The sequence below is a fragment of the Anas acuta genome, chromosome 19 (genome assembly GCF_963932015.1).
Source record: "Anas acuta chromosome 19, bAnaAcu1.1, whole genome shotgun sequence".
NCBI lineage: Eukaryota > Metazoa > Chordata > Aves > Anseriformes > Anatidae > Anas > Anas acuta.
In genome coordinates, this window is record NC_088997.1 from 7,514,902 (window position 1) to 7,541,541 (window position 26,640).

At 43.2% G+C, this 26,640-nt stretch overlaps 2 protein-coding genes across 8 annotated transcripts in view; both read right to left on the reverse strand.

Moving 5' to 3' along the window:
- Nucleotides 1–1,359: 1,359 nt before the first annotated feature.
- Nucleotides 1,360–19,039, reverse strand: HSD3B7 (hydroxy-delta-5-steroid dehydrogenase, 3 beta- and steroid delta-isomerase 7). 2 transcript variants are annotated; one of them, XM_068655753.1, is made up of 6 exons: nt 18,793–19,039; nt 15,184–15,339; nt 11,803–11,911; nt 7,904–8,003; nt 6,913–7,075; nt 1,360–5,895 (listed from the first exon to the last, which is right to left on the reverse strand). In XM_068655753.1, exons 1-6 carry the CDS (start codon nt 18,947–18,949, stop codon nt 5,459–5,461), a joined length of 1,122 nt encoding a protein of 373 aa, XP_068511854.1. In that variant the 5' UTR covers nt 18,950–19,039; the 3' UTR covers nt 1,360–5,458. The 2 variants fall into 2 exon arrangements, with proteins under 2 accessions (XP_068511854.1, XP_068511855.1); XM_068655754.1 differs by lacking the exon at nt 18,793–19,039 and adding an exon at nt 16,573–16,698.
- Nucleotides 19,040–20,914: 1,875 nt separating this feature from the next.
- COL26A1 (collagen type XXVI alpha 1 chain) overlaps nt 20,915–26,640 on the reverse strand; it is a 174,815-nt gene continuing 169,089 nt past the window's right edge. For 5 of the 6 annotated variants that reach the window (XM_068655751.1, XM_068655752.1, XM_068655746.1 and 2 more), the window contains one exon: nt 20,915–26,042. In XM_068655751.1, coding sequence (XP_068511852.1) covers nt 25,870–26,042 — 173 coding nt within the window. In that variant the 3' untranslated portion in view covers nt 20,915–25,869. The remainder of the gene's footprint in view (nt 26,043–26,640) is intronic. The other variant, XM_068655749.1, reaches the window with a different exon arrangement.

The window sequence follows — 26,640 nt, forward strand, 5'->3', positions numbered from 1 at the left end:
GAATCCATCAGCCTCGTGAGTTCTTGGGCAGAAATACTGCGCTGGGTTTGCCTGAGTGGGGCTCACTGGTGTCGTTTGTGCAAGCAGGGTGGTGACTGAGTGACTGGAGAGGATGAACAGAAGCGAGGACAAGCTTTCCATTACCAAAGATCTGGATTTATTTCTGTTCAGTTGTTGCAAGTCAGAATCCATTCTTTTCATTTTTATTCTTCCTTGCTGTGACACCTTTAAAATCCACGGTACATTTAACTTTTGATTTTCATTTAATACCCTTTAAAGTGATCTAATGCAGACAGATTACGGATGGTGAGGGATACTGTCCTTTGGTGGAAATACCCTATTTAATAAAATATTGGAAGACAGATTAGCTACTCTGTACATTAAAAAAGAAAGATATCCTAAGTTTACATGCTATCGCAGTAAAACTTTATAGGCCTATCAATTTTAGACAGTCACAGTCACCTGAAGTTTTCAAATCACTTTGCAGAGGTAGCTAGCTATCCTAGTTTTGAAATCAGAAATAGTTGTTGATGCAGTTTGCAGTATTTAATGTAGATCTATGTAAATTGCTAGGGGAGGGGGAGGAGAACAGTTTGATCTTAAAATATAATTTGGACTGTTCTCATCTTCTCTTGTAAAAGCTGTTTTGATCATTTGTTGCCACCTCCCAGTTTTCAAACATCTCAAGTCTCTCAAAAAGTTCTGGTACTTTTAAAGATAAGGATCAAATTTTATGTATTTTTGTCTCTTAGTTCTCATGCCTTTGACATTCAGGTTTGCAAACTTTTCCCCCTATCAAAGGGCTTTAACGTCTTTCCTATTTTATTTTTAAATGAAAATTGACATTCTCGTTTGATAATGTGACTCTAAGAGCCAAGACTTTAAGAAAAATGCCAAATACCACAATACTTATGGGAATTTGCAAACTTATTATTAATAATGGGCTTCTCTCTCTTCTCTTAAAGTCTCCTGAGATTTTGATGTTTTATCTAAATCCACCCAGATTCTTGTGACCTTTGAAGGTGGTGAGACAGTGAAGAAGCACTTCCTTGGGAGAGGAACTGGAGTAAAACGTGGATCCAGTTTCCACGTTGGACCTCTTTTAAACATCAAATATTTTCAGGTCTAAGGTTCTGTGGCCTGGAGTCTTGTTTTTCCCCCACTCCTTTTTGCTTTGCTGGTAGAATTAAGAATTTGATTTAACGTTATATGCCTGAAAAAATAAAGCATTTAATTTACATTTTACAAGGCAGTTATTGCAGGTTAATTAAATATCAATTGAGTGTTATAGGCCATATTAAGATTTATTAATAACCCAGGAGATAAATCTCCTTGGAATTCAATTAAATGAAAATCACATAAAAATATATGTGCAATTTTATTCATATAATACATAAAACTTGTGAATTATAGTGAAGCATTGTACAGTAACCTGATTAATGGAAATTAATTGCTGAAATAGAGAAAAATCAATTTAAACTTTCTGTAGCAAATACAGAAAGCAAGGTACACTTCTCCTGTACCCTTGGAAAGCTGAGTTTATTCCTGCAATCACAGTGTCATGCTCCATACTGCAGGATGCGTCTTGGCCATAACTGGGCTCCCTCTCCTTTCCCCTTCCTTTGCTCAGCGTTTTAGGCTTATGGAAGGGAACAACTCTGTACTGCTATTGTGTCCCTGGTGAGTTAATTGTTAGACTGAAGGTCTGAGAGATGAAAGGCAAGGCAGACCGGCATGCTGGTGGATATCCCTGGCTCAGGAAGTGCACGTGGGTTCGTGCCTTGTGTCATGGGTATGATGGTCTCTGTCTGCAAGGGGAAGGCGTGCAAGTGTGTACCAATGGATGTCTTTTGCCCTCGGTGCTTTTTCAAATCTCTCTCTAAACATTCGTAAGATAGTTACCAGCAGAAACTCTGCTAGCCAAATTGCCTGCAAGCTCAGAAGCACACGGTGCACCGGGCTTTTTCCAGGATTAGTGAGTATATCTAGTCCCGTTGGGGAAAGCGAAGCTTCCGATATCAGAGATGAGGTTGAGAAGCTGGACTTGGAAAATATCTTTCCAATATTTGCTGAACGATTGAGGCCTGGCGCGCTGCCATCTGTTCCCAGCGCATCCTGTGTTAAATACTGTCAATATGAGATTATGTTCCAATTACGGTACCAGACTGACTGGTTTAACTCCTACCATGAATCTATTTTCCTTTATTACTATGTACTAACTATGTGACTGATGTACCAGACACCAAAAGAGATGGTCTCTGCCCAGAGGGCTTTGTCTAAAAGAAACATGCCCGGAGAAGACAGAGCGCAATAGAAAATGCAGATGAATGAGTAACTCGGTTAAGATTTTCTTTTTAATTTGGGAATTCTTTGCTTGTTTGTGTGTTTGGCTTGAGTTTTAATGTTACTAAACTTGCTTCTTTCAGACGTTGCACAAGAACAGAGACTTCCATAGAAACTCAAACAGGGTTAGGCATGCGGCTCTTTGAAGTGTGTGTGTGTGTGTTGGGGGGATGAACGCTCAGTACGCACATGGGAACATCGGCAGGCGGAAAACGGAGGAAAAACCACGTCCCAGCTCAGACAACTCCGCCAGCAGACGCCATGGCTCGCGCTGGGGAAGTTTAGCCAGCTTTAAAAAATAGCAGGTGCCTTTCTGTCAGTGCACTCCCTGCTCATCCTCCCTGCTCCTCCAGCAGAGAAGCATGCATCTGTCTCCTCTGTGCTTCATCTCTGCTTCTCCCTGCAATAGTTGTCAGGGATATTAGCATTAAATACTTACTGCCTGGCTTAACTAAGGGGTAAGATAGGATTTAATTTGTATGGCTGAAATCCAATTATATAATGGAGCCCCTGGGGGAAGCAGTTATACCTGCTGAATCTCTTGGATGAGTAATTGTGCACAAAGGCTCCTTTCCAGAAGTAGAAACAGATCTGAAATATTTTTTTTCCTCTTTTTATTTTTTTTTTTCCTACTTCTGCTGCTGTTACATAATAGGGCTGGGACCCTGAAAAGAAAAGCCAATGACAACCCAGTGCAGTAGAAAGAATTAAAGCACTGCCAGGAGAAAACAAGTTATAATCTGATAAAATCAAGGATCTAACAGGAAGTCTGCAGCAGCATTAGCTTGGAGGAGCCAAACTGCAGTGCAGCCAAAGGAAGCTTACTCATCTTTTTGGAAAACAGTACAGAGGCTTTGCTGTCTAACTTTTTCCCCCACTTCTACTATGTGCAGGGAAAGGGAATCCTCTGCTTGCTTTTGTCAAAGCTTGGGAGGTGGGTAGGTGTAAAAAAAAGCTAAGTAGGTAAATTATTCAAGTCCTTTTGAAAAATGCTGCCATTAACTACCTTTAAAAATGCCTGTTCCTTATCCTGTGTGTCATCTGTATCCTGCTAAGCATCAAAATCATAGGTGATGATGAGCAGGATAGGAAGAAAAGCATGATAAGGTTCCCAGAGAGGTTTCTGAAAGGAGGCGAGCATACATTGGTCTCTAGGGTAGTATTGGGGCTTGGCAATTACACCACTCAGTACCTTCAGTAACTCCAGAGCCCACAAAGGAATAAAGCTATGGCTCCAAATGGGACTGACAGCATCAGCTCTTGAACTTAGCCAAGTTTTCTCGAAGGTCAGAGTACCATATTTCATTATATTTTGTAATAAAAAGCAAACTTTTATTCTTTTCTGAGTTACCAGTGGAAAAATAATTTTCTTGGTCTCTTTGATGATATGCCTACACGAGGATAAAAAGATGAATGCATCCAGGCAGCAGAGGGAGGTCCAAAACTCCAAATGCCACAAACTGAGGACAAACCTGGATGGTCAGGTACCCCCAGCCCATCCGTCAGCCTTGCTTTCTGGGTAGGTCTTCGGATTCTTTTTTAAAACAGCTCAAGCCAAAGCTGTTGCAACACTCGAAATCACACGGCGAAGGTACCTGTCTCACAGACTTGCAGCTCCACCCAGTGGCTCTTTTTTGGCAAGATAAAAACAAGGCTTCAGAAGCATCAAAACCTGTTGCAGTCGACGTTGTCATCCTGCAGCGATGCTCTGGCAACACACATGAGAAATTGGGTATATATTTCTTTGTCAAATTCTTAGCAAGCCGTCATTTACCATTTAAATTATAACAGGAAGCTGCCCAGCCAATTGTTAATGAAATAGAAAACCCAGCAATCTTATTACTCCCTTTCTGAAAAACTTCCCAGCGCAAAGGATTGAGTAAAAAAGTAGGGAACTGATAACTTACACAGTTCAGCTTCCCACATTCTCTATGAACAGATTGTTTGCCCTAAATTTATTTGTCATTTGAAATTATTCATGAATTACCTGAGCAAATGATTTGAGATCTGTGAGCTCATTTTCCAAAGAATTCTCTTGTGAGTATGAATTTCAGTGAAGTTAACTTGGCAGCTCACACGGTATCGCTTTGCTTTCCTTCCTGAGTAATTGCTATGACTAACAAGAAGCAAATCTTGATCATTTCTATCAAAGATATCATGCTGAAACTTGCTTTTTCCAGGAGGATTAGGGAAGTAATTAAAATAAGCTTTTATTTGTGCATATGTACATTGTAACTGTAGGAAAACTCAGGAGGTGGTTACGTGTTCACAGACTACAGGAATACTTTAAACATTCTCAAAACAACAAAACTAATTTTAAATTTTAACCAGTATTATAAAATAAGCCATTACTCCAAGCTCAGGTGAAAACTGAAATCTGCTGTGCTTAATGTAGGTCTGTCAGCCCCTCTGCATGCCTTACAGGTAGAGGAACCGGCAAACTGATCCGACCGCAGGCTTTGCTTTTGTTGTGAATCCTCTGTAAGTGCCCACCCCATCTGTGCTAAGAAAATATCTCTGAAATATTGTTCCCCCACGGACTGTAGCTCCAGCACCACGGAATGAGTTCAGATACACTCTTCTGCCCAAAGTTCAGGCGTTATTTAGCATAAATGCAGCCCCCAAGGCCTTCACCCAAGTTGCTGTCTGCCTTCTGTGCAGCAGCTGAACACGGCCTTTAATTTGTTTTGCTGCTACAGTGCTACAAGGTAGGAGAATTTGAGTTACAACTTATGTGTAACCACCTCTAAGCTTGGTCAGGTGTCCAGGCACATGGTTAGGATGTAAGGTAGGCTATTCATCGTCAGTACAAGAGACTGCAGGCTTATTTTATAGGAATAACATTTCAAAACAGATACAATCATTCATATGTTAATAATAACAGGAATAATCTTAAAAAGAGGTAGCATTTTTCTCTTTTCCAGAGCTACCTCTTTTCCATCAAGCCCTAAAACAGAGCAAGAACTTGCTGGGTTTCCTTGCTCTTCCAGAAATTATCAGGGAAGACCCCTTGAGTGTGTGAGTTGGTTACAGCCATCCCACCAGCTGCCTGAGACCACAGCGTGTTGTGAAGTTCAGCAATGAGCTCTCTCTCTCTTTACCCACATGTGCTGCTTTAATTCTCCTTCTCGTGAAGATGGGGGCAGGATAGGTTCCCTGCAGCTGCTTTCAGCCACTGCGCCGTTCTCTGCTTGCTCTCCTGCCAGGTGAAGAGGGGTTTGTACCCAAAGTGCCTGAAGGCTTTGTCCGTCTCGTAGGAGAAGGTGGTGACTATTGTGTTCAGTAAAGGCAAATTTAGGAACGGCTGCGGCTTCCAGAAGGGGTACAAGAGGACCTTGATTATCCTGTGCAGGTGTATTATCAACCACATCTTCCAGTAAGGGATGTGCGAGCCCAGCCTTATCGAAGGGTCCATAGAAGACAGGATCTGGTGCCTGACCAGAAAACCTTTTCTTGGAGTGTCATCATAGCAATAATACACTTGACCGGCGAGTAAGTCTGGTCTCAGCTGCAGGTGCCTTGCTGCAAGAACGTGCATCCATGCAACATTCCCTGGAGAAATAAGAAGGGGGGAGAGACAGGCATTCAGGAGGAGCTAGATTTGCCTGTTTCCTCTTAAAATGAATGAGTGCATTGGGTCTGCCTTCTTCGGTGCTGCGAAACAGGGAAAGCACTCATTGTGTTACTCAGCTGTACTGCCGAGAGACAGAGTAGTTAATCCAGACCTCCAAGAGCCTTTAAACCTTTGGTCTCCCCTTTGTGCTGGACAATTAATGTTCCTTGTGATACCGGTTCACGCGAAGCGAAAGGGCAGTGTTTTGTAGTGAGAGCAGGATGAATGGGAGGCAGAGCTTGAGGGTTTTATTCCTGGCTCTGCTGAGAGCCTTTGAAGAAGTCACTTGATTTATCTAGGCCTGGTTCTTCCATTACAGCATTTTCAAACTACTGTTATCTGCACTTTTGGAAAAAGACATATAAGTGAGCTGCACAGAAATAACTAAAGCCCTGCATGATTTAATGGTGAGTTACACTCCCCTGTAACGCATTCAACACCACAACAAACTATTTCAATAGGTTTCATGTGTAGTCTTTCGTGCTTGCAAGAATCACTTATGTATTACAGTCTTTTTATTTTTTTTCTAAGGAATGTTTTTCCTAAGTTATAAATAGTTAATGTAATTTCTTGTAATGAAAATGTCTTTTCAAACAACAAAAAACATTTTTAAAATATTCCCGAATTTCTGTCTTCCCCAATAAAATCATTGAAAGGTTACCAAAAAAAAGTTCCTATTATTCTTTTCTGCTATTTTTTTTCTAAACATCATTTTTCCCTACATTGAGGGGAAGAAAAAAAAGGAAGCCCTTCGCAAGAAAAAAAAATATTAAAAATGTAAACATCTATATTAAAAATTCTTTTAGCAAGACCAAGCTTTGTGGTTATAAAAATATTTGTGTTCAATCCCCATACTCATCTTTCTGTCATCAGGAGTTATGGGTAAGCTGCAATGGAAGATCTCCTGGGACCAGAACAGCCTGGCAGCACCACAAGCAGAGAGATCAGTCACTCACCCACATACGTGGAATTGCGCTCGGTGTTTTCAGGCTCCAGGTAGTTCAACACATCATTCCTGGCTTTGGCAAACAAATACAGGTCTCTCAGAAATGTTGCCTTCTCCCCATATACTGTGTTCGCACGGATGATGCAGGTTGTGAGTTTGCCACCATTGCTCAGCTGAAAAATCGGGGAGGGATGTTAGTGAGCAATGGATTCAGAGCTAAAACCTTCCACAGTGATGTTGTGTGTGTCAGATGAAACCAAAAATCTTGGGGAAATTGGGCTAGAGGAGTCAACCTTTGCAAACTTTGGCTGGACAGCTAGGGCCTGGTTTGGATCCTTAGAAATGCAATGAGGTGCCCACTTGATTTTATTTATTTTTAACAAAGCACACCTGCATATGGGTGGTGTTCACTGAGAAAGTTCAGGTGGAGGGTGCTAACAGCATTAACTCCTTCTGCAGCTGAGCTGTGAAGGAATATTTGCAACAACCAAAACTGGGCTGACCTCAAACTGTAACCAGGAGAGAGAGCTGCTCCAGGCAGGACAGAAGTTGCATTTTTATGTTCTGCTTCATCCTCTAGAAGGACTCATCTGTCTGCTGACTACTGGGAGTCCGAAACAACTAGGCAGCCAACTTAGGTAGGTGGCTGGGTCTGGGTAATATTAAATAATAAATATTGTTAAATCACTCAGGCATGTCTGAAAATACATTGTTATGTGCAGTATGAACCAGGTGAACCTGGTTTTGTAGGTCTTAAGTTTACACAGTGCTTTTCAAAGCCCCACTCCTTTTGGTGGAGTTTAAGCATAGGCATGAAGGGCAGCACTCTTTGATCTTGCAAGTGCTTGGCAGGCTCAGCCTTTGGTAAACTCTGGGGGTTTTGGTATGTATATCCAGTCGAGGAAGCAGTTGGATATGAGCTGTGGGACCTTTCTAACCATCTGTCTCCTCCCACTCATCCTGTGCTGAAACACCAGGGGTGCTACCATTGATTTTTGTACCTTTTTTCCATTGGCTTCAAATACAAGTTTTTCTGCCATGGCCTTCGTCTTCCCATAAGGAAGCTCCACTTCCCCGCTGTATTTGGTGTCCTCGTTTCCTCTGGAATAGATTGCAGATGCTGGGTGACTGTGGAGGTGGACCTCGGGGCTGGGAGATGTGTGTCATAGCGTGATTTACTCTGCAGCCCCTGCCCTCCAGGGACTTACCTCTGGTGGGGAATTGAATGGGTCTAAGATCCTTGCTATGGTCTGGGAGAAATAAATACCAGGCAATTCTGCAGGGTTAGGCAAAAGTGGGTTCATAGGGCAGGTTTGCATGATTTGATGTCTGAGAGTTGGATTTGCTTTTGTCTAATACTGTGTGATTGAAGCAAACAATATGCTGGCAGGCAAATTAGAAGGCAGTGCAGTTACCTTTTTAAGCAACTCTCAAGTGGCTGAGCAAGGTGGAAGGAGCACAAGATGATGGAGGGCAGGAAAATGAGAGCAATCCTACTTTTTTTTTTTTTTTTTTTTTCATTAGAGGTAGCAAGAAGCCTCTTATGAGCTATAAACTAAAAGAAGCTGCTGCTGCTTAATTTTCTCATATTGTAGATTAGAGTTGGGAGTCATTTGCTGGTGATGCAAAAGCTGCTAGTGGGCTTGTGGAAGGTGTGCAATCACCAGATTTGTGCTGAGGTTATTCCTTCATCTTCCATAGCAGATTGTGCTTGAGGGAAGAGCAAAAATGTAGGTCCATGATCTAGGGCAAGCAGGGCTTGGAGCCATCTGGGGACCCTTGGCTGTGACTGCGGAGGAAGGCAACATGCTCCTCAGCTGGCCGTGCCTCCTAACTTGCAGCAGTGAGGAAGGGAGTCAATGGGATCCAACAAATAACTGCCCTCCCAGGCCTGGAAATAATTCCAAGGAGAACCAAGAAAGCAGCTGCCATTTTGTCCCAGTGTTGTAGTGCACATTAGTCCGTTCTAGGATTTGGTTCAGAATTTGCGTTCTTCTAATTTTTAAATAATTTTGCTCTATATTTTTTCTCTCCTTCAGAGCCACTTCTGGAGAGGCCTGCAACAAGGTCGTGCAGCCAGTCTGCAGCATGGGTCTTTTTGCCAAGCTCTGGGCCTCAGCAAAGCAAACTCTGACTCAGGCTCCCTCTCTGACCTTGGGCAACTTGCTTGCTCTTTTCTGTGCTCAGATCCCCACATGTAAAACCCGGATAATGCTGCTGCCTTTCTTCTGCCTGTTTGGCAGTCTGGTATCTCGTGTGTCAGATATCCCAGCTGAGATCAGGGCCGTCTTGTGCTGCAGCAACAGAAATAAATTAGGAGCTTCAGAAATACAGCCTCCCCGTGCACCCCTGGCTTTTATCACAAAGCCCTCCTCCTCTTCCCTGTGTTTACGGGTGATGAGCAGGAGACAAACCAGAAAACAAGCACGACAAAAGATTGATTGTGCGCGGTTTGTTGTGACCCCAGGAGAGGCTCAAGACAATTAGGGGGGTTATCTAGAAGTTCTAGTTTTAATTGCTTTCTTTTTATATCTGAATTTATTTTTTGCCTTGCAAAGCTTTTAAAAAGCAGCAGCTTCACCAAGGGGCAACCTGCCTGTCATTCCTGGGCTGCAGAGCTCTGCTCGTATTTGCCTTCCCCCACCCCTTTTGAAGCTTAGTAGTAACAAAGAGCTCAGCATAATGCTCTTGCTTTTCAAAACGATCACAGATAACTGAACGCTAATAAGACTGGAGCAGCATTGTCAGAAGGTATCTCAGCGGTGGCTGTCTCAGAGGGATTGAGACTGACAGAGGCATTTTCTATTATTGTAGGATGCTGAGGTGTGAGCATTATCCCTGCACCCATCACCCTGTCCAGACACTAATCATCCTTTGTCTGTGTCAATTCCCCAGCATGTAAAAGTGAGTTAAATAAAATTATACAAGGAACGAGAGAGAAAGGGGACAGAGAAAGAGAAAAAGGAAGTAAGGCAGGCTGGATCATGCTCTGAGAGGGAAAAGAGCAGAACAGATTGGGTGGGGATGGGGAAACAGCACCTGTGCTTTCAGTCTGGACATGGACATATTACTGGGTTCCCTAGTGGGACAAGTGGTGTAATTTTTATGTGGGTGCCTCTTCTCCCACTTTAATTCCAGGAGCTTAAGGTGAAAATCATCATAAAACAAGAACCACTCTCAAAAGCAGGCTTTCTCCCAGCATGATGTGAAAACGTGAATGTGTTCTGTAAAATGAGATAAAGGCGGTGATTTTATTTGTGTTTGTGACAGGGAAGGATTGGGAGTTGAGAGGATGGTCAGCTCCATGAATGAACCTCAGTGTGGATGGGTATCATTACTTGGGCATCATTACAAGGCCAAGGACTGTCCTCTCAAGCAAGATTTGGGGTAGATTTCTCAAATCACCTACTCACATGCATCTCAAATCACAGGGCTAAAAATTCAAACAAGGACATACATTCATTTTTAGAAGTGATTTAGATATGTTAATGACCAAATTCCATAGCCTTTCAATAACACCAGATCATTTTGTACTCATGCTCCCAAGTGGGTTGAGGTTTCCTGCTCTCGGGGATTTTTTTTCCATAAGACATTTATTTCTATGGATTTGGGTGCTTAAATGATGTTCAGAACAACTGGGTTATGCCTTAGTTTACTTGCAAGTATGAAATTTAGGCTTGTAGGTCATTTTAAGTTATGTCTTAAGCAGCCTTTTCTAGCTAGGCTCAAATTTCTAGAGCCAAGAGACTGAAGCCAGCTGTGTCTAGACTGGCTGCCTGTAGAGACAAAACTTGGTTTTGAGCCAGTTCCCCTTGCACACAAGTTTCCATGGTTTGAGCAGTCTGTGTAGATACAACTGTGCTTGAAATCAGCAAGCAGCCTTACAATGGTGCATATCAGACTTGCCCCTATCTCCACCTGCCTTCAAATGTAATGTGGCTTCAGTAATATCAGCCCAACTTGAGGTGCAAGTCCTCATGCCCCATGAATACAAGAGGTACCCAGATCCTGAGCAGGAATGTCAGCTGGTTGTGAAAGGCTATTCTGGATATCAAAGAGAAAAAAAAAATACCCACCCCAATACTGGCATCTTCGCATTGTTCCAAATCCCACCTTTTGCCCCAGGAGGGCTTCTAAGCTCTACTACATCCTCTGAGTCTGTGGGTTAGTCTTGAAGGAGCCACATGCAGAAGAGATGGGTTTAGCATATATCCAAAAGCAGAAAGTCCAGGAGTTAACCCTGGCAAACACCTCCCAGGGAAAGGTATTTTTGAGGGATAGGGTGCCATTGCCAGGTCAGAGCCTGGTCACAGAGAGTGCAGCTACACGAGAACACTGCAATTGCACACCAAATGCAGCTGTGGCCCAAGACTATGTCAACAAAGTACCCTCTTCTGAGCTCATGCTAAAATAGTCCATATGCATTTGATCTCTTGTTACTGGGAGCTTGGTGCAGGTTCACTAGCAATTCACTGTGGAGCTGAAAAAGAGGAAAGTGGGTTGGTGACAGAGCATCACCTGCCCTTTGGGTCAACTCAGCGTGAGGTGAGTGAAAAATCAGACCCAATAGCAGGGTAAAACTCAAGCTTGTCAAACCCTGAGCAGCTCAGATCTGATACCAAAACTGATGTTAGGGCTTAGAGGAGCAGGTCCATAGCACATGGAGGACGGCCTGGAGGTGCAGCTGGGTCCTACATCTCTCAGTCAGCTTTCTGGTCAAGTTTTGGCTGGGAAGGGCTGTGATTCTTGAAGATGAAGAGCAAAGAGGGATTTCTAAGGAGGAGTAAAAGAATCAAGAGGAAAAAGAACACATGTTGTCCTTTGGAGACACAGCAAAATTCTTCAGCTGTTTGCAGCTTTGCTTTTTGCAGAGTGATGCAAAAGATTTGTTCGGCCTTACCTGCACATGGGCTCACACAAGGTGTTAGGTCCCACCGCAGCGATGGAGCTTGTGTAGACAACATATGGGATGTTCAGGACACAGCAGGCCCTTAACACATTTTCAGTACCTGAGGACAAACATCATCTGCCTTGCTTTGGTTTCTGTTATGCAAGTCAAATGAGATTTCCAGACTTGAGATTCTGACTTGGACTAGATCCATCCTTTTCATGGCCAAAAAAATGTAAAGCCATAGGTCAAGGTTGCTGCTCCTCAGGTACATTTGCACAGGTATGGATGTTTTATAACATGAGAGTCACAGCTACATCTTCAGCTATAAAGTGGCTTAATCTCTATGGCTATTAGTATCTGACATAACTTTGACTTAATAGTTGTTAAAAAAAGAAGCTGACAGCTTGGCAGAGCAAAATTCCATGTTGTCCATCTTTTTTTGATACATGAACAGACTGTCAAATGGTGAATTGCAGCCTTCTGGCAAAATAATTGGTGTTTTAGTTGCATACATGTATACTGCTCTATGGAAGTGACTGTAGGGTGAAAAAACATTGCAACAGACTCCTCCTGGTAGCTACAAAACATTAAATAAAATAGTAAGTGCAGTTTACAAGTCCACATGAAATCCAGATGAAACTGAAGCATGGTTTGGTTCAAGAAAACCATGGGCAGAAATCTCACAATACATTTCATACAGTCCTAGGCTGAGTCTCCCATGTGAAACAAGGAAGCAACAGAACAATTGGTACCAAAAAGCCCCCCTTTTTTGTCATCTTTGTTCAGATAAAGTATTTATTCCTTTTTAGGAATATAGGAACAGTATCTGTCTAGGGGAATAAAGACAGATTAGATAGTAAAGACAGTAAAATCCAGCATTGATCTTAGCTTGCAATGTTCCGAGTGTCATTAGTTTACACATATTATGGACAACCTAGTGACTTGTGTCTTGGTTTTTCAACTTAAAAGAGCTGAGAATTTGCTACTTGAGTGAAAGCTGTAACTGGTTTGCTTCAGGTAGTGTGGTAACCAGACAGCAGTCAGGTTAACTAGTACTGAGGGCAGCATCTATGCTTCTTCTGGCTGAACTTGTGGGTCAGTGTGTGGTTTTGTGCTTTTTTTTTTTTTCTCTTAAGTGATTTGCAACTCTTCCAGGGAGGGTTTTGCAATTATCATGATTCAATCAAGCTGATTCTACAATAGCCTGAATGACAACAACAAACCCATGGATGCATATTGATGGGCCTTCAAATCTGATAAGGCAGATCTTAAAGGAAGCTGCCGATAGAGTTGGTTTCGGGAAGCCTCTGCACTATTCATACCTGGCTAATCAGGATCTGCCCTTGAGCCATGCTGCGGATCTTGCTCAGGAGGGCTTACAATTTCTGTTCTTGTTCTTAAAGGCGTGATCTTAAATTATCAAGGAAATCCTGAGTTCAGGATAATTTCAGAGAGCATGAGTCAATATGAAGACCTGGTAGAAAACAATTTACTTCTTCATTGGCCTATACTATACAGTTTACTGAGAACCCCTGTAGATAAATATCACTGGAAACAGATAAGTTAAAATCCATTCAGCTTAACAAAAAACAGATTAAAGAGACTGATTAGATGGAAAAAGCAATTCTTATAAGAGAGGGCTCCTCAGTCTAGTCAAGACTGTAACACAATTCAGAAACCAGTGGTTGAAACAGAGAAGGAACAAAGCAGAACAAAGGTGTAAATTTTTGCCAGCACTAGTAATTAGCCGTAGCCACACTAATACTCCTAAGCATCGTTATGGCTTGCTGAAAGACTTGATAGATAGCCCATTAACTTGCTGTCCTTAATTCTAGGCAAAAGTCCTTTGAAAAGGCATAGCCAATTTAGCCACAAATTACTGGGCTTAAGGCAGTAATTGGATGAATTTCTGTGGCCTGAGCTGCACAGAGGAGCCAGCTAAGATTATGTAGTTGACCTGTCCTGACTTTTTTCCCCCCTTCTATGAAGTTTACAGTAGGTGTCAAATACAATTCAGTTTTATTCTTTTACCTGCTATGATTAATGGAAAAGTTCAGGCTAATCTCTGCATTTAAGACTCTGAGCAGTCCTAGTGGAGGCCGCAGCCTGAGTTTGGGGAGGCCCACATGAAGCCATCCAAGGGAAGGCACAAGGTGCAGAACAGATCAGCTGCAGGTGAGGCTCCTGCTGAGCCACCTCCAGCTGCTCCCAAAGAGGCGCTCAGCCACCAGTCACGTTGCAGAAACACAGGCTGTGCGGTGTTCTGGTGCTGTCAGATATTTCTGACAGAGGTTTGGTTTGCTGAACAGGGGAGTTGCCCGAGTTCACTGTTATCAGTGGAAACCTCAGTGCACTAAAATACCTTGCTCATAGCAAGCAGACAATGAAGAGGAAGATCTCACAAAGCCATTAAAAGGCAGCAGGAGCCCTCAGGCTCTGGGTATTCTTGGTACACACACACAATACAGGCTCTTAAAAGCATCTGGTTTTGAAAACAACTACAGCAATGAATGGATGGAATTTAAATGTTGCCCTTGAATATATCAGAAAGTAGGAGTAGCCCTAAGCAGTAACCAAGTGAGATGTGTGCATGCATGTATATACAGTATGTATGTGTATATACACATATATCTGTAAAATTGTTTCCTTGTGGTTAACAGCTATTCTAGTAGCTAACAGCCTGAGGTGCCATTGGAATTGCTGCTGTAATAGGGATTTCATTATCTTTATAGCCCATACTTATTTCACAGATTTATGATCAAGTTTTCTTTAAGCAGATCTTGCACCTAACATGAAATCAGCTCTTGGTGATAGAAAGAGTCATGGAGATCTTGGCTGTGTGTGGCTTGTAGATATGTAATAGTTGCAACCTCTGTGACTATTAAAAATAACATCACTCCCTTATAGCATGGATGCAGCTCAACTGATAGCTACCCTGTACCCCCACCCGTGCAAGGCTATTTTCTGACCCCCGGGGGAAGCCACAAAGTATTTAGAACAGGGGTTAATTTTTGATCACTGTCTTTCTCACATACCTGTAGTGAGAAGAAACTGTTTAGTATGTTCTGAATCAGTATTACCAGTGAAAGTTATACCCCTGATTAGAATAACTTACACAGTATCTGGCTCCACATCTGACTTCATGAGATTTAGCTTTACAGCTGTGCAGAGAAGCAGCACAGCCTGCCCTGAGCGACAGGGGGAAAAAGCAGAAACCCCCCTGCTGTAAGTGCACCTTTCTCCTCTCACAGCAGAGTGGTGCTTGTGGCATTCAGGGGACACAGGAGCACGAAGTCAGAGCGGATACATATGTTGTAGCCTCTTGTATGACTCCACACCAAGGCGTGTGAATTTAAGTCTGTATTTAATTGCCTGTTTTAAAGAGCTTACCCCCAACGTTGACAGCTTTCATTTCCCAGAAGGGCACAGTGTTTCTGTAGTCCACAATAGCAGCTGTGTGAATAACCACGTGAACACCCCGCATGGCAGCAAGGAGCAGATTGTAGTCTCGAATGTCTCCTTTCATCACTGTCACATGAGTGGTAGCTGGAGAAGAATAATATAAGCATAAATGCAGGGGGAAAAAAATACAAAACAGCATCCTCACCTTCTTGCAGGATGAAGATCCTGCTTGGAAAGCTTTCCTCTCTGCAGGGCAAGCAGCAGCACGCTGACAACTCTGCCATTTGAATACATCACACCAGGGAAAAATACATCCCCGCTTTCTGAACCCCAAGAAACCAGATCTGCATCTGGTTTAATTCAGCACAGCACTTTGCCAGTTTGCACCAACTGTGTGTCAGAATAACTGCAGCTGTCATTGCACATCTCTTACACGCAGCCAAGGACAGAGCTGAGCAAGGCTGGGAGACGGCTGGCCCAGAGCTGCAGCTGGCAGCAGAACTGGCTGCAGGATGTGTGAACGGGGAGGCTGTCCCACACAATTTCCTTAAGGCAGAAGACTTCTAGAGTGTGGTGGGAATAACACCAAGCAAGCTTGAGGGACATTGCACAAAGCTTTATTTAAATTGCAGATAGTATAGGTGGGGGTGGAAAATAATGTAACAGGTCAGATGAAGTTTCATAGGGAATTCCTCTCTTTGAGCCATTCAGAAAACTGGTTTGTTGTTTTTTCCTTCCCCTTGTCTCTCAAAATTGCTGCTCCATACACAGCTATTGTTGGCATCTACTACTAGTTTTCATGCTTTGAGATGGTGTTGTAACATCTCAGTGGGATTTTTCCCTTTTTCTGTGGTTGGGAATAGGCCAGCAAGAAGCTGGGTCAGGAAGCTGTGCTCCCCAGGACTTTTGTAACAAGCCAGGCAGCCACAGGGCTGCCTTGGGGCAAAGGTGTCTCCTCTGCCCTGGGCTGGGGGCTTCCAGCAGAGCCCCACACAGCCAGGAATCAGGGTAGTGATTTCTGAAGGATCAAGCACAGGAGCAGCTCAGGGAACAGTGTGTGACTGCAGCTATGGAAGTGTTATGACCTGGAAACCCTCGGTGAACTACTGTAAGTACAAGGGGATAAAAGATCTTGTCAATTCAAAGGAGGGAGAAAACTGAGGATGGTAGGTTTGCATTTGCCAAGAAGCATGGGACATAGGGAAAGGCAGAAGCTTAACAAAAGCATTAAGCTGATTTCTTAAGTAGCATCACCAAAATTTGGTGAATAAGCCCATAGCAATAGGATATTTAATATTAACAGAGAGAGTAAATTCAGCACAAACAGAGGGGAAGAGAAGGAAGATATTGCCCATATAGCAGAGAGGATACGCTTGCCTGGAGAACAGAGGAAGATGCTCCTGCTGAAAGGCTGTGCTGGTGCTGAAGGGTAGAGTCAGCAGCCTCATGGTGGGGGCAGCTTGCTTCTACTTAGCCTTGAGGAAAAGCCTGCTACAAGTTGGGCTGAAGTGTTATATAGCTCCTTTCTAATCACTGTCTTAGGGCAGCTGGTGCAATTAAGACCAAGGAGAGACCAACAAGAGCTCAGCTGTAAGGAGGGAGGTGGCAAGCACCAAGCACCAGGAGAAATTTTCAAATTGATAACACTGGTGAGTGTTATCCAGGACTGCTAACGGGGTAATGGATGTAATTGCAGCTTTATTGCTCTATCAGATAGTTTGGAGGACTTTTGGAGGAGGTGTTGAAATAGAGCAAATGAAACACCTGTGCTTAGAAAGGAGGTAAAGAAGAGCCAGGGAATTATGGAACAGCTTAACTTCAACATGAGGAATTTCAGGACTTAAACAACATGTGTGTAAGCACCAGTGGGATAACCTGGAGCATAGTAGCAAGTGACACAGATCTGGCAAGAATGAATCATGTCAGATAAATCTCCTTTGTTCTTATGACAAGCTAGCAGGCTGTGTGGATGTAGTGGAACAGGTCAACGTCATCTATCTTGATTTTAGAAGGGCTTTGGAAACTCTGTGTCATTCTCATACGCAAGTCAGTCAAACGTGGTCTAAGCAAGCCACACGAGGGTGAGCACAAAGCTGGCTGAGTTACAGCTCCCAGGGAGCTGCCAGCTGTGGGAGGTGGCTGCCCTGAGGCTCTCCAGTGCTTATTGCTGTATTTGGGTCTTTTTATTGTTTTCATCAAGAACCTGGCATATTTGTTCATTAAATCAGCAGATAACATCAAACTGGGAGGGACTCAAAGTACGCTGGAGGATTAGAGTACAAGCTGATTGTAACTAATGGAGTCTGAAGGAAAAAAATAATGGGGGTGAAATATGAAAATATGATAGGGACAAAGAGCAGATACTGGGCTTAGTAGGGAAGAGGCAGCGGGCCCAACCCAATTCATGAAAGGGTTAGGTTGGGCTTGATTGCCTATTGCCACAGTCATGCAACTGGGCAAAAGGCATAACTGTATCGACAGGCATAAACGGGGAATAGATTGTGGGACAGAAGAAAACTCCTGGCTTCTGTCTTGCCCTTGGTGCCACCTCTCCAGAAGAGAGCAGTGCCCAGAGATACAAAACGGTGAACCACGGAGAAGGAATATCAGCCCTTTTAGCCTAAGGGCTAAAGGCAGGGATTATGGGAGCTCCTTAATGGTTAAACAGCTTTCCCCTTCAGTTTTGGGTAATTTTAACGCAACTGGCTACATGAAGCCCGAGGAAAGCAGTATGGTGATTTCATCTGCAGAGGAAGTACTTCTGATAGTGACATTTCCCTGAGAATCTTTTAACTTTCTGAAGTCCCTCTCCTCCTTATCAATACCTCTTATCAGATAGGAGCTCCCATGTCACTTTTTTTTTTTTTTTGTCTCATTCGAAGCAGGCTGAGGGTTTGGGCGGCCCACCACCAACTGCAGAGAACTGTGAGCTGTGTTGGCTTGTTTGGGGTGGATGCTCTCAGATCCAGTAAAACGGGTTGCTTTTCCCCAGCGTATCTCACTGTAATCAGCCCTGCTGAAACTTCAGAAGGCAGCACTCAGGATATGATCAAATGGATTAATTTAGTATCTTGGAGCATATTTACTGAGCCTCACCTCTTCCACTTTTTGCACAGCGCAGTCAGACTATAGGTTTCTCTCAATTATTAATTTATTTCACGGTATCTCTAGCAGACACTGAGCTTCTGAGCACTGATTCTATTATTGTAAGGTATTTGGTTGTCGGCTCAGAATTGCTAACTGGTTGGAGCAGGTCAGGAGCATGGGGGTTTGAGTGGGTGAGCAGAACCAACTGGGCAGCCAAGATCCTGTGTGAGGTCCCCAGGGAGTGTTTCTCCTTACAGCTGGTACTTTGTGGGGACTCGGCTCCTCCCTGTGATAGACCGACGGCTGCTGCTCCCTGTGGAGCATTTTGCTTTGATGTGGTGCAGTGTTGAACCCGCTCCCCTCCCCACCCCCCCAAGCTGGAAGTTATGCTCCATGCAGGCTGCTTAATCCAGGTTCCTTCCCCGTAACTGGCATCTCCAGTAAAATACCCGCTGTCTTGAAAGAGGGAGGGTTATGGCTGCTAAATACAAGATGATGCCCTTGCCTTACCTGGGATGAATTTTTCTTCTTCTCTTGCTCCTGAATCAAAAACTCTGACCTCTTTGATGTAGTCTTGTTGAGACAGGAGCTCTACAATCTTTTCACCAATAAAACCACATCCTCCTGTCACCAGGTAGACCTGGGCTCTATCCGTTTCTGAAGACATTTTTGTGGTTGAGGAGTACAGAGAAGGTTGCAGCCAAGATCCTATCGTGTGCTGTTGATCCCTGTGTGTTTTCTGAACGAAGTCTGAAGTTTAACCTTCACAAAGTGTAACTGGCTGAACATTAACTCCAACCAGTAAGCCAGGTTTTTGTTGGCACAGTCACACAAGCGCTGCCCCAGACACACTGATGCTATGTGCGGGCCAGTTCTGGGCTTTCTGACTCAGCCTTTCCCTTCCACCCTGGTAGCGTGGGATCAGTGGGACACCTCCAGCTTATCTTGGTACGTGGCCAGTCTCAGCCCAAAATAGTGATGCCAGGTGTTCTCCATCCTGAACAGCCCTGGCCCATCATAGCCTAGACCTCGCTGGGGGCTGTGCAAAGGCTGCATGTCCTAGAGATGCACTCAGGGCATTCAGCTTTTAGTATGAAGCTACAAAAAGATCTCATGTGCGTGCACTAATGACTTTGTATAGACGGTGAAACAGCAGCAGATTCAGCCAGTGCTTTGCCACATTGTGAAAAACACAGGCAGGCTCAAGACCAGGCATTTGTAATGTCACAGGCACCAGCTCTAACATTTTGGTCCTCCAGTATGGCTTCCATGAATTCATTCTCTGAGTTGGACTGTACACACATGCTTGCACATTTAAGAGGAGAAAATCCACTTAATTTGAAAATGTCTAGTAGTAAAGGCACTAGCACAGCCTTTGGCGAATTGTTGCAGTAGTTAATCACTGGCATTGATAAAGGAGCGGATGGACTGCTGTGTGTTATCTGCCAGATAGTGGCCAATACGCCTTTGCCTTACTACACTGTAAAGGCTGTGTGCTATCCAGCGTGACATGTGGATCAAAAAAATGGGATTGGGTTTGTCTAAGGGTGCTTGATCTTATCCTGAAATGGGGGCAAAACCTGCCCTCTGGCACAGCTGTTGGTCACTTTCCAACTCTTGCACAGAGTCACAGAGGTAGCTAAGTCGGGCCTCATCAGCTGCCAGTCTTTTTTTTAAAGCCAAGCAGATTATTTCCTGAAGTCTAGTCAGGTATCTTCCAATCTGTTTTTGAACCAACTTGTCACCTTTTGTTTTTCTGGACTGGGTATACAGTATCCTGAGAGAGGTAGCAAAGGCAATCAGTCATGCAATCTCCCTACTTACTCTTCCTTTATAATACACACGGGTATTATAACCCAGGGAAGCACTGTATGGGAATGTCTGGCATCAGGTTACCTTGAGCATGTCCTCAGCTGTGTTGCAAAAATACCCTGCATGAGGTGGAGGCCTTGACTCCGTGGGCATTTCCCACTGTTTACAAGACTTAGCTTTTGCTACAGGATTGGCATCTGCATATCTACAGTGTAATCTGATCAGTAGGGAAACAAATTAGCTGCAATTTATGCATCTTGTTTTGTTTAGAATGCAAAAACAAGTTCAGAAACCAGACCTGTCACCTCTGACAGACACAGCCCAGGTCCTTCCCTCACAGGGGAAACCGTCCCTGTGCAGCCAGCCAGGGACTTGCATCTAAATGGGTAGCTGTTCCCAGAGTAGGAAGCATTTCTAAAAAGTTCCCAACCACATCTTTGACTGACGGTCACATGAGGTGAAGAGTCTGGGGTGTGTGTGCATCTGTGTGCGCGTGCCTGAATGAACCCAGAGGCAAATTCAGAGACAGCACAAAAGCAAAAGCAGCTGGTTCTGGAGGAGGCCGATGCCCAGTAGGTACCAGAGGGCTGCAGGGAGGCAGAGGAGGGCAGCTGTTGCTCTTAAATTCAACAATTCGAATTCCTTGAACTGTAAGAAAACAAGGAAGGGAGGCAAGTTGCAAGTAACAACATATTTTTAATGCCCGCTCCTAAGCACTGTACTCTCTCTGGCTGTTTCTCCTGTTCCCCCTGCAGCCCCAGGATGCAGTTCACTTGAACTTGCTGTGAACGCCGTAAATACAGGACACCTGACATCGTACTCATTTACAGTATGTTTATTTCTCAGTGCATTACATGAAAGGTCTTTGGTATTTGTGGGTTCTTGAATACTGTTCCCACTCTGCTCTGTAAGAAAATGCTGAATACAAAACATTCCATATACAGTAACAAAACCCATAGCAAATAAAGAGAAATAGATATCTTGAACAATAACATAGCAATATGAAAACAGATAAGTAACCATGCAAGAGGTGGAACAAACAGGTTGTGTTTACAACAAACATTAGAGCCTGCCATAAATGAATTCATCGTGTCAGAAGAGAGTTATTCTTGTCCTAATTCAGAACGTACACGACTGCAGAATGCTGCATATGGCATAACGACCAAATGGATGTATAGCTTATTACAATGGGAGAAGCTGGGACCGTTTGCACACATACAAAACACACTGATATAAATAAAAAAATACTGTGTAAAATAACTAGTGAAAAAGTTAACATTTCCTTCTATGGGTGGGAATGTGCTTTGTGGACAATTATAGCACCTTTGAATTGCTTGGTTTCAAAGCAATCACAGAAACGGCAAGTAGTTTAAACCCTATACCAACAAACACCAGAATGGAATGTAGTCTCAAATAACACAGAAGCTGTAAACATGGAAGAGAATGAATTTCCACTAAATTGTATTGAGAAGTAATTCCCGAGGCTGAATGTCTTTTGGAAGCCTTTGTCACAGTGGTTAGGTTCTTACATTACAATAGTTCATTGCAGGGACTGGGACTGAACCTGAATCCCAGCGCCAAACTTTCAGAAAGCCACCTGTGAGCCATAAGCTCGGCTCCTCTGAAAGCAGCACCCGTTCATGCTACCTGCAGAATTGGATCTGATTTTTATAGCCTGTCCCTGTTCCTGTGGAAGGTGATGGCAGAATTTTTGTGGAGTTTGGTGGGAGCAGACGAGGGTTCTTCTATTTTTTTCTTATTTCCCTGGGTCACTATCGATTCTTTACAGTAAGTGCAGGTTGGATACTCTGGAGAGAAGCATTCTCCACCTCCCCCGGAGTACCAGATTGCTGGTGAACATCAGGGTGCACAAACTGCAGCGACTGTCAGTTGTGCAATGTGCTGCTGCTGCTTCTGGTTAGCTCAAGGCAAGGAAAATGCGTTCCTACTACCAGAACTGAGCCAAGTCAAAAACACATTGGAGTTCAAAGAAACATTAAGAATTTCAATGAAGTCTTAGGAAAAAAAAAAAAAAAGGAAAACAACACACTATGGTATTGCACAGTATGCATGTAAGATAAAGCACTAAACATTTCATTAAAATATATTTCTAAATGAGCACGCATCCGAAGTAAATCCACTCTCTAAGTTACATAGACATGGCAAGATGCATACATGCCCTGGCTAAAATGAATCTTAGTATCCTGCCTAAGATGGAAAATGTGGTTGGAGTGGTTTGCTTAGGCATGAACATCATTAATGTCAGCATATGAGGCTGTGTTCACCTTTAAAGCGTATTTGAACTGGGACTGCACAAGACTGTGGTCCAACTGTTGTGTAAGTATCGAGGAATGAAACCCCAGCTGAGAGAGAAAGTCCAGTTGGTGTAATCTAATGTCACCCAAATTAAAGATACAGTACCACATAAAAGAGGGATGTAGCTAAAAAAGCAAGAAGTGTGGGGAGCAAAAAAATGACATAGCTCATACAGAAAACTGGAAAAATCAATAATTAAAACTGTTGCAACCCAAACCTAACCAATCTTGTGACAGTTAGCTTGGCAGGAATAATTGCAAACAACTTCAATTAAATTTCCCATCATCTTGCCAGTGATTTAAATAATTTCTTAATTTAAAAATCCCAAATCCTAGTCACTATGAATGAAGAGAGTACTCATCAACCTAATGCAATAGCTTTGCATTCATGAAGACAAACTTGGAGGAAGAAAAATTTCTCTTTCAATTCAACATGAAGGCTCCAGAATACCAGGAACATGAAAAAGGCCCCATTGTACTCCTCCAAATTCAACCCTGTAGCTGCAAGAGCAGTGAAACAAATTTTGCTGTTTCCCTGTTTAAAGATTGCTTTGTTTTAGTTTAGGTCCTGAAGGGGCCATGAGAAAAGCTTCTTAATGCAGTGAGCACCTCTAGCTTGCACCAACCTGCCCCGCACAGGCATTTACCTTGCACTGTGATTTCTCCTCAGTCTTCAGGGTCTCACCTTCCAATGCCTGCAGGAGGCATAAGGGGATATCTCCCACGTAATGGCCATATGATCAAGACCAAGCTAGTCCCTGTTCAACAAGGAGGTAATCAAGCACTTCTCAGTTCCCACATGGCAATCAGCCTGTAACTGGGGAGACACCTTTTTGTGTGTTTAATTCTTAAATGGGAAGATTATTCCAGGAATGTACCAGTGGCTGCACCAAGTTCAGCTATGCTAAGCAGATGCTCCAAGTCCCCTTCAAACTCTTTCCCACAGGGCAGTGAATGCAGGGATGTGACCTGCTGAACAGCCCTTCAGTCAGTTGCTGATTGTTGGGAAGTTGAGCTGCTTGTATCTGTGAGCTTGAGGCTGAGAGCTGGTTGCCAGCCTTCTCAAAGGCACTGATTAAATTCCACATTGTTTATATACGTGTTGTAATTAGAGGTAGCACTGGACTTAGAGTTACTGCTGGATTTGAAACTCAGACGTGTTCAAGAGACTTTCTCCTCAAAGTATTATGAATACAAGACCACTGCCTGAGCTCAGTAACCTGCTTGACTCAGATGTTTTGACTTGTTTTCTTATCTTCTGACTATATCACACTCAATCTATAATTCAGAGTGCAGGTAGACAAAGGAATACTGGAGCCCAGAGCATCAGCTCTTGGCAAACCTTTGTGTTCACTTCAAAAGTTGGAAAAAAAAAAAAGTTGGGGAAAGAGAGCACCTGACTATACCTTGCCTTCAACTCCCAAGACTTTTTCAAGGCTTGTTTCTTTGAAATATCCAAAGGAAAACTTGAGTGAGAAACAACGTGAACTACACAGATTTATTGTGGAGCAAGATCCCACCAGTGGCACTGGTCGAGCAGTGTGAGGATTCAAACGCAGGGTAAGTGCATGTACTGCAGCCTTCAAGCCAGTTTAAGCCCTGGCTGTTTTTTATTTAGCTGTATAGCAGTAAAAATCTTCTCTATGTGGACAAGTTTCTCTGCTGCCTGCTCAGCATCAACTTGCACCATTTTGCATGTTTTGCGAGGGATGGTTGGATTTCTGAAGAACAGGGCCAAAAGAACCCATCTGGTGAATTAATTCATTCAGGAGTAGCCTTTACCCTATTTATTTCTGAAAATATAATGCTCTTCAGAGGAAAGATTTGGATGTTGTGATGTCTTCTGTATATTTACAATGTATACAGAAAGTTAATTTAACGCGTGGCTAATGGGCTGGCAGAGCTCCTTCATTTTAAGGCTCATTTCCAGTGTAGCACGTGTTTCTGTTTTTACCTTAGGATGAGCACTTTGGGCGATGAGGGTTCCTGAACTCATGGACCATACAGTTGTTGGTCTGCAACAGCTTTTGACAGAAATAATTGTTGGAGTATAGTTCGTCTTTTTCAGCTAGCTGTATCTTGCACTAGGAAGCAGACAGAATGAGACCAATTTACATGACTGACACCATCAAATGAAAACCACAATTTGCTCACTTTTGTTTTGGGTGGAATTTGAAAACTTGGCAGAACAGTTAAAAATATATATACATATAAATAAAGGTAGTACCATCAGTTCTGTTGATTAGTCTTACCCTTTCGAACAAAATTCGCTGTCTCCATGAATGACTTGTCCAATTTGGTTTGCACAGCAGGTTCAGTGTTTCATTTGTCACTGAAGGGCAGGTCCAGCTTCTTAAACCTGGATGCTGGGACTTTCCCCAAAAACTTGTTATTGCAAAAAGTAAAATGACTTTGTACTTAGCTCCTTAGTGCAAGATAAGCTCTTGACAAGACTAATTCCACAGACTGTGATTTGCTATTACACTGTCTCCACATTCAAATGACAAGGATTTACCCACAGAATGATAAAAAAAAAAAAAAGTGAAAATACTTTTCCTTATTGATGTAAAATTAAGAAACTATTGTGAAGTATTTGAAGTATTCTTTTCTGTGAATAGTTATTGCTACGACTTAAATTATTTTTTTTCTGGATGTATGCACAAACTGAACACAGTATGGGAAAATTCTTCTGTAATTCCATCATCCCTCATACATACTGCTCTAAATTTTCACAGAACAGTCTATACTTATTGAAGATAGAGAGTCAATATACGCCATGAACATTTTCATCAAAAGTCCTTGCTCAGCCTGTCACAAACAGAAATAATGTCATTCACATGCAATCAGCAACATGAAAAGCCAAGATTTTGATGGTAAATTGCAAACAGTAATCTGCATTTTCAGAGTAACAGCTTAAAATGTTCTTTGAATTTTCCAATTTGTTCTTTGCTTAAAAGAAATCCTTGCAGGTGAGACTGCTTTAATGGCCTGTGAAAGTGGTACCTTCAGCTGAAGTCAGCGTGACACCACCACATAAAATAAAAGCGGATGCCACCAGCTATACCAACGGACAAGACTAAGGTTTGGCTTCGAGTCTAATGGGATTGATCGTCTCCCTCAGTTCAGCAGGGCTTTACTGAAGTGACTTTCAGGGGCTGTGGGGAAACAAGGGGAGGATTAACTGCTGGAGACACAGTCAGGAGGTGTCACTTCTGTAGACAGCTTCTGAGGATACCTGCCACCTGGTATTCCAAAGGCAAAACAACAAAATCAAGAAAAACATTCATAAGACCCTCTCTGAGCTATGGATAAGACATTCCCTGCAATAAGGGCATAGTGTTGGACAGGTAAGGGAATCCAGTTGCCAGCACTACAGCCTCCTACCCACTTCATCTGCACTTAAGCACTGGGATACTGTATCTTTAACTGGTAAACCGGCACGGAGGACACGCAGATGCTCCTACTTCATCCGATTACTTCTCCTTTTGGCTTCACCGTCATCCAGCAGTGAAGAGAGGATCTGGTAGGCTTGCGGCTGCTGGGGTCCTCCACGTTTGATCTTGATGCTGGTTCGCAGAGGGGAGCCCGGGATCACATCTTGTCCAGAGCCTGGCTCAATGGAAGACAAAGAGTCTGTAAGGAGAGAAAGTCACGGGAGAGCACTATTTAAAAGGGGAGGCTAAGGAAAGAGTAAATGGGCCTTTCTGAATGACGCCTCTTCTGGAAGAAGTGTTGTCCCTCCTGATGTCTTTCCATCCACCAAGGAACTGGGGCTCTACATTTGCTGTCATCATCCTACTCCAATATTAGGCCTTTTCCCTCTGCTCTGTATAAACTCCTCAGGGTAAATACTATTATTGCACACAGCACAGCAGGTCCTGTTCCCGTTTGTCACTCCATTTACAAAGCAGTGTTCATTTATTGATCATAATCTACCTTGGGCTACAACTACTACTCAGCACTGCCCACAGATTCCTGTTATTGAAGGATAAGGCATTGCCAAGTGGTCACAAGGAAGTGCTGTTCCTGGGGGTGTAAGTACCATTTCACTCCTTGTAAAGGTGCACATTTTTGAAAGGCTTGAGCCACCCGAGGCTATAGACAAATTAGCAATAAATCTGGAAATAAATATTAGCTGTCCACTCTCCCAGCATGCCTCGTGTTAACATACACCTCCTCTTTCTACTGCATCCTGCCCTACAAAGCTAAATATACATTTGACTACGGGACA